The sequence below is a fragment of the Chlamydotis macqueenii genome, chromosome 2, assembly GCF_036417535.1.
Source record: "Chlamydotis macqueenii isolate bChlMac1 chromosome 2, bChlMac1.mat, whole genome shotgun sequence".
Classification (NCBI taxonomy): Eukaryota; Metazoa; Chordata; class Aves; order Otidiformes; family Otididae; genus Chlamydotis; species Chlamydotis macqueenii.
The window spans coordinates 99,334,762-99,347,293 of NC_141557.1; the positions used below are offsets into that span (position 1 = coordinate 99,334,762).

The window sequence follows — 12,532 nt, forward strand, 5'->3', positions numbered from 1 at the left end:
ACAGGTTTCTACATTTATTAATGATTTATCAGCTTCATTTCTGAATATTCTAATTAGCATGACTACCACAATTTTCCTTGTAAGATACTTTTGGAGCCCAAATAGTTCTCATGACTAGAAAGTGTTTCCTATCATTAATCTTAGATTTCTCAACTTCCTCTCATGACTCAATCCTAACAGCTATAATCAATCATTCTCTCCTTTATTAATCAAAGTAATCAGGCACCTCCAACTTTAGTGTTTAAGCACTCACACACCATTTTGCTAACAAGTCTGTCCCATCCCTGTTATTACTATTTCTTACAGCTCACTGATTCTATCAGGCCGGAGTCCTAAATCTCTCACATCCTCATCTGCTGCATGGCCTATTCTAAGGCACCCATCACAGGTTACTGAGGAAAGCAAACCGGCAGCCAGCTCGCTTAATTTCACTGATGCAGGGGTCCATGCTTCCAGCAGTGAAATTTTAAGACAGCCTGCAGATCAAAGAATTTGAAATACACAGCTTTGGAAGTTGCATCACATGCTCCAGGCTGCCTTTTTCCGCACAAGACCATCTCCAAGCTTGTGGCTGTTATCACCTAGACTTAATATCTCATCCACTCAGCATTAAATGGTAGATAAACAATCCGGCCTGCAAGTGTGAAAGTTTCTGTTCAAATTATTTGCTCTCAATGACAATAACCAATTAAAATTCTGGAAAAAGAAAAAAAAAGTCCACTGAAATACAGGCTTTGTCAATTGTCAGTCCATCCATTAACAGAAGTATTGCATAATCCAGCTCTGTACTAACCTTTTGGCTTGCAAAGACCAAGAAGACATGGACAAAACTGAGTTTCTTCTAGCCACAGCAGGCACTGCTCTGCTATCCCTAGAGAACCTCCATCCTCCCCTTCCCTCAAAGGCGGCTGCTATAGAAACACTTATCTATCGTGACTCAAGCTCATGTGCTAACCGCCTCCCTCTCTGCACGGCTTCTCCCATGCATGCTGGTGTGTGGAGAGGGACGCCCAACTGCCAAACATATTTCAGATTTGTTGTGGAAGACAGGTTTTTCCATTTTACCGATGTTCCATACAGTGAGAAGCCAGGCATTAAAAGTGAGAGTTAATGGGACTTTTCAGGCTCCCACCCAAATGGGAACAGCTTCCCAAACAGCTTTAGAGACGTACTTTTTTCCCTTCATGTAGGCTGCTTAAGCTGTTAGAAAAAAAAAATATTTCCTACTGCCAGGAAGTTAAGTTTAGTTGTGAATCATTACACAGCTTAGTAAGTAAAACAACTAAAGGTACTAGATAGAGTTGCTTGCTTCTCATTATTCAATTATTTACCTCTATTTTAGATTCTTCTGGAACACTGGCTAAGATAATGACAGCATGTGACAATGAATTTCCAGGCTATGATGTGGTACAGAGCACACCTTACAGTTGTTATGTTTTTGGATTTTCCTTTTCATTGATCAACTTTGCGTGACCACAGAAAAGTAAGCAAAAGCATCTAAGTTGCCTTTTCCACAATACTAGCTGCTCTGCATCACTCATCATCATTCTACTCTGCCCCAAAATAAATAATTAGAAACGTCCTCATATAATAGCTAGAGCAACATATCTGAAGAAGGTTGCAAAATACACTTGAAAGGACCCACCCATATGGAAAGCGGTAAACGCAAAAGCCTGATACCAGCAGCCTTAGCAATGTGACTCATATTACCCAGGACACTGCATGTTACTTCCCCACTCTTTCCCTTCCAGAACTCAGGGAGGAACATTAGTTACCCAGACAGAAAGTAGCCAAGTGCCAGAATACATGGAGAGGACACAAATGCAAAGCGGACAGAAAACACTTGAAAAGGTAACCACTTAAACACCAAGTATAGCTCTGCTTTAATACTGAAATCCCCTCAGTCTCCCTTGACGCTGCAGAATTGTTCTGTTCTACTCTGACAGCATGGAAGGAAAAGGCAGCAAATACAACTTTTAATATGCGCAACAGCTTTGTGAAAAAAAAAAAAATCATTGGAGGCTTAGAGAACTGCAAAGAAGTCCTTTATTACTGTCCCAGACAACTGAAGATGCCTCTGTTTCCACAATACTTCTCTAAGTATATTAACAGCTTGGAAACAAACACATTTCTTGAGTAAAACCATCACAGTTTCTAATGACCACATTTTCATCTAGACCTTTCTAAGAGACCTGACATATTTATTATTAATAATCCTGATTAATAATCCTTATCCTCACATGGAATGTAATTCCCTGGAAAGTTGCCCTAGCTGAATCTTTCACACTCTGAGAGTACGAGAATAATGTTCCTTCAGTGGAGAAGTGACAGATATTTCACTCATATGAGAAACGTTAAGAGGACAGTGACGCCTCTACTGCATTTTGACTCAGCACTTTGGTTTGAAGTCACAAACACTCCAAGATGGTCTTACACTGGGTGGCCTCTGCAGTGCCATAAAGAGTGAACATTTTGTGTTTCTTTCTCCATATATTTGACTGCACTTTCTTGCTCCCCATTTGGGACTGTAACATCTTCAGAGACTAGCCCTTAATGCCATTCCTAAATACGTCATTTGGGAGCATGGATCTGGCACTCCAAGTCATGCATCACTTCCAGCCATTAAAACTGACTTCCTTCGGTGCTGAACTCCCCTGTTCTCTAAAAAAATTGGCTGATTACTTGGAAGCATACAGAAGAAATGAAATCATGCATACATCCTGGAGGGAAGAAAAGATAAATTGATACTATACTCAGAAAGCATTATATCCTGGGTGGGGTTTCTTTGTCTTCTGTTACACCTTTGAACCAAGAATTCACTAAAGGGGTAACATCTCCATCCCATACAATAGGCATTTAGGGGAGATATCACAACTGGAATTGTTGGTAGACTATTTCCCTTCCAATCTTAATTATCCTATGGCCCTACTAAAAGTTACAAGAGAAAGTATTGCTTAAAGGCATGAAAGGAATTGGGGGTTATAATTAGCCATGAGTTTGAATGGGAGTAGTTTCCCGGAACCTTCTTGTGTTTATGAAACTGCTCGAAATAGCTTTGCCTTCAGCTCAGGAGATCCTTCTTCAGGGAGGAGATTCTCTGATGTCTTTCACCATTCAGTTTTGCCTGAACTTTCCTTACACACCTGCTTATTGCTGGGGTGAGCTTTGGGACAACAATAAGATATCTGAGTTAACTGAATCAGGTGGACAAACTCCCCACTCATTATCTAGGTTTCCTCTGCAGCAAACTGGCAACTTAATAATCTTGCATTACATGTGTCGTATGACGTAACACGCTATTTTCCCCCATACCCAATTTTGAGGCATATTGCCTGAGAATATGGAGCCGCCGGTGTAATAATGTTTCGATGACATTAGTCATGTCACTATTTGATTGCAAGTCCTATTCTTGCTATAATAGACAGCGTTGATTACTTCCTCACTTAAGGCCTTTTATAAACCGTTAGGCAATTGACTGCCCTGATTAAAAAGGAACACCTGGTAAACTGGAAACTGCACAGCTCTGAGAGGCTGCAGAGCCTTCTGTGTGTGATACCAGCATTTTATTTAAAAAAGCAACACTAATCAACCGTCTTGAGCACTGACAGAACCAAGTTCGCACTTTCAGTGGAGGCAAGGGTGTGGGGAGAAGTCCTCTGCTTGCAGCCTCTCTCTCCTCCAAACAATCAGACCAACAAGCCTGTCAACAAGCAGTGACGACCCCGGAGTGATCATCTTGCATAAGGCTGGAACTGACTGCTCATCATATCTAGAGAAGCTAGTGTTGGCTTTGCATGAGAGAGAATCAGAAGTATTATCTTTATTACTATTCTGCCATGGAGGACAACTACATATTGTAATCATGCCACACACCCACACAGACAATCCTTGTAGGCAGTTATGTCTAAGCTGCAGACCTTTTAAAGGCTAAGAAGACCCTCTCATCAGAAATGCCTTGTATTCTTAAATCTAACTGCCACACAATTCCTAGGGTACATACATTTCAAAATACATTGCCACAAGTGTGTTAGAACTGACCACACTACAGAGGAGGAGAAAGTGAAGCAATCTCCTCCATTTCTTCTCTTCTTCCTTCCCCAAGATCATATCTGCTTAGAATTTCTAATTACAGTAATTTATGAAGAAAATAAGGTGCAATTGTGTTCACTAATGAGTAATACCAAAAATCGGAACTTCCCTACTACCAAATCTGAGCTTCAGCCATTAGGTTGTGATTCCACCTTATAGCCAGGTTTGCATGACAGCAGCATGATACTATGCTCTACAGCAAGTAACAACTCTTCTAAGCCCTCTCTAAGTCTAACTTGCCCTTTGTATGTCTAACTTGAGTAATTTTTGCTGGTCACTTATTCATATTTTGGATGCTGCATATCCTTGTGCTCTCTGGATGGGCAGCAATAGAGAACCTTGTTTGTACCCAGTGCCAAGTTCATTTTACACAGCACTGTTAGCTGTCTGGTGTCAACCAAAGTCTTTACAAAGTGAAGAATTTTGCAAAGAAGAAGAACTGAAGAAAGGAAGAAGAACTATCCCACTTCTTCTGGGATATCCTCCACCATTTTATACCTCTACCATTTATGTTCTACCATGGCTTGGGGTAGCCGTACCTGAACTAGCTTTCATCTCATTTGCTCCAACACCCTCTCACCCTGCTTTTCTGCCAAGGACACCCAAGCTAGCTGGGGCAATGCTCAAAGTATGTTTATTTAAGCACCTCCCTGAGGCATGGAAGTACAGCCATGTACATTTCTTCTGATCACTGATGCATAAACTCACCTATCCAGTAGCCCAGACCAGGCAGGCAGACACAGGAAGCTTTCTTTACCCATATTTACTATGGATTACATCTTATTCTCATCCCCCTGCTCAACAGGCTAAACCCTAGTTCTTGTAACTCAAAATCTTGAAAAACATAGTCTTTATTTCATAGAATCATAGAATGGTTTGGATTGGAAGGGACCTTTAAAGGTCATCTAGTCCAACCCCCCTGCAAGGAGCAGGGACATCTCCAACCAGATCAGGTTGCTCAGAGCCCTGTCCAACTTGGCCTTGAATGTTTCCAGGGATGGAGCATCCACCACCTCTCTGGGCAACCTGTTCCAGTGCTTTACCACATTCATCACAGCAAATGTCTTCCTTATATCTAGTCTGAATATAATATATTTAAAGGATCAAATAGGCATATCGCGCCTATACCACCCCTTTTAAGGGTAAAATTACACTTAAATCCCAAAATCTTTAAACCTCTTGATTTCCATGTTCTTCTGCAGCCCCTGTTGCTTATGCACTGGCCCAGCACTTGGGACATGAAGTAAAAAAAGATCCTGTAGTACATGCAAGGAATTTGCATGCATGCCTACACCCAGGGATTGCAGTTCCAAAGGGAAGCCCTTTGCATCTCTCCAGAAAGCAAATGCCGCACCTACAACATTGTGTCATGGACTTCCCCTCCTGTGACCTGCCATTGGGGCAGTTCAGTGGAATATACTCTTCACAGTCATAAGTCCTCATACAGTGGAGCTGTAGAAGCTATAGAAGAACTATCAACGTCTGAACATCAGGAAACACTTTTTCACTGTGAAGGTGACAGAGCACTGGCACAGGTTGCCCAGAGAGGTTGTGGAGTCTCTATCCCTGGAGATATTCAAAACCCATCTGGACATGGTCCTGGGCAACTGGCTCTAGGTGATCCTGCTTGAGTAGGGGGCTTGGACCAGATGATCTTCGAAGATCCCTTCCTACATCAACCATTCTGTGATTCTAAGCCGAGAGGTCTGTTTTAGTAATGAGCCTTTGTAAGGGCCATTCAAGAACAGGTTATACCCTACCACAGTTCACTCCAAATCACTTTTTGAGGATCACTTATTAAGTGCCCAACATGTGCCAATGGCCCACAGCATTTACAAGTGTGACAAACAACATACAGGGTATAGTTAAGCCTGTATTCAGTAACTTCTTAACATTCACCTAGCACAAACTATCATTAGAACTGTCTCAAGGAAAAGAGCCCCCTTGCCCCCCCAGATTTGTATTTACAGCAGAGCATGGAGCAACTTCAGCAACATGTGCAACCCCATTTCAGCTTTGTAATGCACAGGTGTATATCCAGGGGCAGCCGTCACAATCTCCCAAACCTCACTGCTACAGTGGTGGCATGGCAAAGCTTCAGAAGGACAGTTAACTTAGCATTTCATGCAGCTCTGCAGTGATCACGCTTAAAGCTGAGACCAGGCAAAATCCACGTGATTTCTATTCAAAGCCAAACTTCACTCTGGTAACTCTGTCCTGCCAACACTAAATGATACTAAATAATGTTTGTGGTGGCCTTAAACAGGCCCATATTATCTTCCTCTGCAACACCTCAGACTACTACCATCTCCTGATACCTGCCCACACAGGACCCAGAGCTGTTGGCCACCCGCCTGGCCCTACCTTACCCTCCTCCACAGGGTCACCCAGCCCAGCTCTGGCAGAGTTTCTGTTCAGACCTTCAAAAACTGGGCAGAACTCGCTTACGTTTGCCTGTAAAAACATAACATAGATATGCTCCAGCTAATCTTTCAGAGAACAGAGCGGCCTCTACCAAAACAGTGATCTCAAGGAGTCTTCTGGTCTGCTGAGATACGTAACAAACAACAAAGCAGTTATAATCAAGAGACTCATTTTCTCATACTTTTATGCACACAGAGCAGTAACTAAGGCAAATTAAAATCTAGACAAGATAGATACTATCGACTGCACTGAGAGAAAACTAAGGGTTTGAATGGTTTCACTGAATTCCTCTAGTAAAAGCTTTCTTCCTGCTTAATTTTTTTTTTTTTTTTTGAGAAAGGTTTCTTGGAGGATTCAGAAAGGACAGCTGATGTTTTTTGATGTGCAACTCTATGGCATGGGAAACCTTGGTAGGTATCTTGGTTACTGCAGACCGTCACGCTCCATCTTATTATGAGCCCTTCACACTTGTTTTGGTATTTATCTGCCTTGAGTGTGAGGCGCTAAGGCTACTAATCTAACAGTCCACAGGAGTAACCACTGCTGCACAGGACGGGCACTGCATTCTCCTCCTCTCCCCCACCGAAACCCCGATGGCTTGACAGACAGGTAAAAATTGGGCCCAGCATACTGTTTGCCAAAGCCTGATGCCTTCCTGGCAGATTTTTCTTTATTTGCTATTTATTGAACTTGAACAAATTTTTTACACACAAAAACTGGAGAAGTATGTGTTTTTTAATTGAATTAACTTGATTTTTCAGAGGCCCTTTTCCCACCACACCTCCAGTTCAGTTCTGGTGTAAACAGAAACAGACATTAACTTGTACTGATGACAAGTTCTGCAAATGCCCCGCTGTTACCAAACGTGGACGCTCGGTTGCTAGTAGTTTAGACTAACTCATTTCCTCTGTCCCTACCGGTCCTGTAAAACTAGCCGGCATGAAACGCCTTGTCATTTTGGCAGCTTGCGAGTATCGCATTTCTCAGAAAGCAAACAGGTCACTTCTCTAGCACACTTCTACTTTTGTGATGAGCTGCTACCGAGATGCTGAAGTACAAGTTTGCGCTTCAGATCAGCCGAAGATGTAGCTCGCTCCGCAGAAAACCTGACGGTCCTTTTTACTGTGCTCCAAAGGTGCATCTTAAGAGTTAAAAACCAGCACATCCTTCTAAGGAAGATTAAATCAGCATGGAAAACTGCACTGAGTTCTGTTCCTGCCTCTTTTTGTTTTGTCAAAAGCCTTTCCTGGCCCTTATTTTTGTACTGACTCAAAAAGCAGCATAGTGAGTAACTCCCATTTTCGGAGTCCCACCCACATTTGCAGAGGGGAAAAAAAAAAAAAGAAAAGAACAAGAAAACCAAACACTGTAAAAAGATAGTCAATATTTACTGAGCCCATCCTTGTCTTTGTCTGATAGCATCTGCACCCACTAGCCAGAAGTCCCAGGACAATTCCCCTGCCATCACCTCCAACTGGTTTTTAGGGAGCGAGCGGGGTGAGCTCCCTTCTCCTGCCAGGCAGGGTTGGAGGGGAAGTGGAATAAATGAGACTTCTAGCAGCCTTTTTCTGCCACCATCCCAGCCGTTCTGGAGACATCCACCCTGCAGCAGAAAGCCCCAGAGCGGAGGAGTGGAGCTGGCAGCCAGCTGCTTCCCCGAGCATCGCCTGCAGCTGCTCGCGTGGATGTCCCCTCTGGGGCGAGGGCTGCCTGTGGGACCCAGCCTCCGACCCCGGCCTCCAACCACGCACAGCTGCAGGAGGGTCGGAGGCCAGCCGACATGACACGGCGATCTTAGCAACAGGGCAACAAAGAGCAGCTAGCTCACTGTCACCTGGTTTCCTGCAGAAAATACTTAGCCCAGTCTTTTCGGTTTGGGCTCTGTGGGATCTGCCTGCACCACCCACTAATCCACATGCTGTCCCAAAAGAGAAGAGCAGTGGGAGGGCAGAGGGGTTCCCCATGTTTAGCTTAACTATTTGCAGGAGTTATGGCCATGCGAGTTTTTCCAAACCTGATGAGGAAGTTTCAGTATGAATTTGGTTTTCTTTTTAGCAGCCCGCAGCTTCCAAGGAAGAAAGCTGAGTCAGAATTACTGACGTCTTCCAACACTCAGCTCAATTCAGTGAAGCAAAACCAATGCTCACTCTCTGGCTCTGGTGTTTGCAAAGAACTCTGCTTCAAGTATAAAACCAACAGCTAGTAACAACACCTTATTGGGGAGCTTTTATCAAAGAACTGAGATTTTCAACAGCAGGATTTCTTTGCCTGGGGATACTGAGGCCTCAAGATAGATTCACCAAAGATAAAAAGTTAAAGAAACTGAAAACATTTATTCTAAAATAGTGGCCCTACTTCACGTGAATTATTTCCTTAAATTTATACGTGCAGGTAATCTCCACCTTAATCTTTCTGAGCCAGAGCAAGCACTCTGTTTGGAGGTGAGAGAGATACCAACCTGTTACGTTTCCATACACCCTAGTATAGAGAAACCCGCTTGCATCATGTCTTCAAGAGTAGTACAGAAGGAACATGACATATTTCACATAAAACACAGAGGAAGTGGTACTCTTTAAAAAAATAGCTCCTCCCGCTCATTCAAAGGCAAGCCATACTGAATTATCTTATACAGAAATTTAAAGACTTCAATGTACTGGAAAGGGCAGATGGGATTTTGTCAATAAACCAATTGTTAGGGCAGGATCTCAGTTTTATGATTCATCTAAAAATACCGCACGCAGCTCAAAGATAGTAACCTGGACCCAGTTTACCATTGATTTGAAAAGCCTGACACAAGTCACAAAATATTTTTAACATGTACTTAGATCTCAAGCTGTATTTGTGTAACTACTTAGGGATGCAAACAACACCCAAGCCTTGGCAAAAGCAGTTTTCTGGTCTGTTGTTGCTCATAAGTGTGGAACAACCAATGTGCAGTAATAAATGGGCAGGAAATAACAATGACAGTAATTGCCTTATGGCTGCATTAGCAATTTGCAAACAGACACTGTGGATATATTAAAACAAGAGGAGACTGTAATCATTTTGGGATTGGGAAGTGCACACTGGAATATCTCTACTGCTTTTGTCTAGTTAACTTTCCTAATGTAACATACAGCCGCTAGACTTTTCTGGTATTTCTGCTATTAGCAAGAAAGTGCTGAACAGGATGCTTCTGAGTGACTACAGTTACTTAAATTGTTGCAAGGTTATTTACTGAATCCCAGCTTCCAGGACATGGGGCCAAAACCTCCCACTGGCAGCTATAGGGGGCTTTGCCTGGACTGGGTGTCGTACCAGTGAGCCTTTTACAGTCACATTTGCAGAGAGCTCTGACCTCATCTAGGATGCTGGCCTTTAAAAAAAAAGGAGGAAAAAACCTCAACACACCCATGCCGAGGCCCATTAAAGTGTTACCCACACAAAGATTTTCCTCAAGTTTCTCTGGAAGAGGCCTATGGTTTTGAGTTAATCAAGTACTAGGTTTTGCTGAGCACATCCCATATCCGTGCTCTTTATGCACAGGACAGACAGACAATATGCCGCCAGGCTCAGATTTGTCACAGAAATAACGTCCTACCCACAAGAACAAAAACAAACCATCCAGTTTCACAGCCGTTTCAGAAGATCAGCACAGATTTTTGCTCCTGACTCTAACAGGACAAAGATGCAGGAAGCCCTGGGCACAAGCTCTCTCAAGTTCTCCGGCTCCTCGGCAACTTCGGAGCCGAGAGGGACAGAGCAGGGCAGGCAGACAGCTGGCGGTGGTGGGGAAAATACCAACCGTGCACCAGTAGCAGGGAGAGGCCTCACAAATATCTGCACAGCTGGCGAGAGATGTCAGAGCTGAAGCAAAGCTACCCTCAGTTAAACAGTAACCAAATCTTAAACGTCAGTCCTCCCGACAGGAAGGGTGATAAAAAGCTTCCCCCTCTCGAAGCATCCCGTTGCCTATCTGCAAGGCAGGTAAGTTTTGTCAGACAGCTAGGCACAAGTTAATTTTAAAGCTATAGGGCTTATAAATATTACATATAGCAAAGCAAAGCTACTATCAGTTACAAAATGTTATCTGTATATAAAATACAACTACCTCTGCTTTGTGCAGGTTGGGGAAGGGGGTCGTTCTTCTTTCTTTTTTACTCTGCGCCAGAGAGAAAGCTCCTCCCAGGCTGTACCATGCACAAATGAAAGCAGCTTTCTCGGAGGAAAGCCACTACCGCTGTAGCAACGCTTTCTGAGCACAAAATCAGGCACTAACATTGTAAGAATAGCCAGCCAACTGAATGAAGGCATTTGCTCACCTGATTTTCCCATGATCAAGTGGTGGTTTGTTTTTTAATTTCACCTGATGCCTCCTCTCTTCGCTGAGTTTCGCTGGGAACAAAGCGTTTGCAATTTCAGCGCAACTTCTTCACTCGCCTGCGACTGCTGCTGGAGAAAACTCAGCAGCATGAACCCGTTACCGCCCCTTCAGCACTGGAGTAAGCCTGCCCATGCCTTATAAGGCATAGGGACACTTTTTTTTTTCTTAAAAAGATCCTGTTTAGGGTCAGGAGCTATTTATCCTCCACAGTAACCAAGCAGCTCCAAAACACCATATGGTTTCACATACCGATTTAGCTTAGTAATCGCGGCTGCCTTCTGATACGAGTGGGCTGTGAAAATAAATTCTGCTGACAAATAATTCTGCTGCCACAGTGGGCATCATCCATGAGGTTAATTCATACAGCTGAATACTTGTCAAAGTTTTACCCAGTTACTGTATGTACAGTTGAAAGGGACAGGTGATACGGCAGGTCAAAGTATAACTATGTTTTATGTCTATTAAAAAAATCACTTTCTGCACTGTTACAACGTAATCTGTAGAAGGTATTAGTAAAATGCAGCATAAAATTTTGCAAGTTCAACAGGAACTGTGCTGATGGTGTATTTCCGTAGAAAGAGCTGATGTGCGTATGCCCCGTTTTATCTGCGCCAGCACACCGTGCCACTGCTATCTTCACACTACATCAAAATACCTCAGGCTAACCTGGCAAATATTAACAACTTCAACTACAGCAAACATGATACTTTGATTTAACTTCTGAAGTGCTGCATCTCTCCAAACAGTAATTCAGTTGCATGCTTCCAACTTTCATCTTTTCATTATCACAAAAAAAAAAATCAGCTGAGTTTAACACTTCCCGATTTTTTACAGCGCCTTTCAAAAAGTCAAGATCCTACTTGGTTTTGTGCCAAGTCTGACGGCTCAGCAGGTTTTAATTACCCTTTATCTACCTCTGGAGGCTGAGCTCCATGATGAGAAAAGAAAACTCAGAAATAAAAAGACGTAGAGTTTTTCTTTTTTTTTTCCTTTTTAAGCAAGTAGTAGCAGCAAGTTGGAAAAGACAACATCCCTTCACCGACACACTGCTCCTCCTGAGGCTGCTTCACTGGCAAGGCTGAAACACAGGCCGAGGGGGTGTCACTATCTAGTCGCTGATGGGATCACTAAGAAGAGGTATTGGGGCAACCGATCACCAGGCAGAAGAGGAAACCACAGGGCATGAGATCACACTCATCTTCACAGCTGCCTGACGTTTCCTTTCGCTGGCAGCAGGGCAGGCAGCAGAGCAGGAGGAAGAGGTCAGAGAAGGTGCAGAAGGAATCTCTTCCCACTCCCTCTGCCATGAGTGGCAGTAGCTGGCTGAGGAGCAGGGTGGAGACCTGCAGCTGGTACCGTCAGAGCCCTTTATCTGGAGGTGAAAGCTGCTGCTTTATTTGCTTGCAGGAGCAAACAAACTACAGGCCAATCCATGAGCCAACCCTAGCTTCTAAAAATGCTCTGCCAAACTTGAAATACTGGGTTGTACTACTCCTAGGACATACCTGAGTGCCCAGCAATACCCCGTGCCGCCCTATGGCCGTGACAAGTAGAAGGGAATTTATATTTGCTTTGTTGGGAGCTTCTGGTATTTGAAATGTCCATTTATATCCTCATAGTTGATTGTTATATTTTATATCTTCATCATATTCAGCT

The 12,532-nt window shown here is 43.4% G+C and overlaps 1 protein-coding gene across 3 annotated transcripts in view; it reads right to left on the bottom strand.

Annotated features, from left to right (window-relative positions):
- Positions 1–12,532, bottom strand: part of GLIPR2 (GLI pathogenesis related 2) — a 37,690-nt gene that overhangs the window by 14,992 nt on the left and 10,166 nt on the right. The window contains exon 1 of one of the 3 annotated variants that reach the window (XM_086740522.1): positions 10,815–11,145. The exons of the other annotated variants lie outside the window; for them this stretch is intronic. Within the exon in view, the coding sequence (XP_086596648.1) occupies positions 10,815–10,827 (13 nt within the window). The 5' untranslated portion in view covers positions 10,828–11,145. Of the gene's footprint in view, positions 1–10,814; positions 11,146–12,532 lie in introns of those variants that run through there. 3 annotated transcript variants of the gene reach the window in all.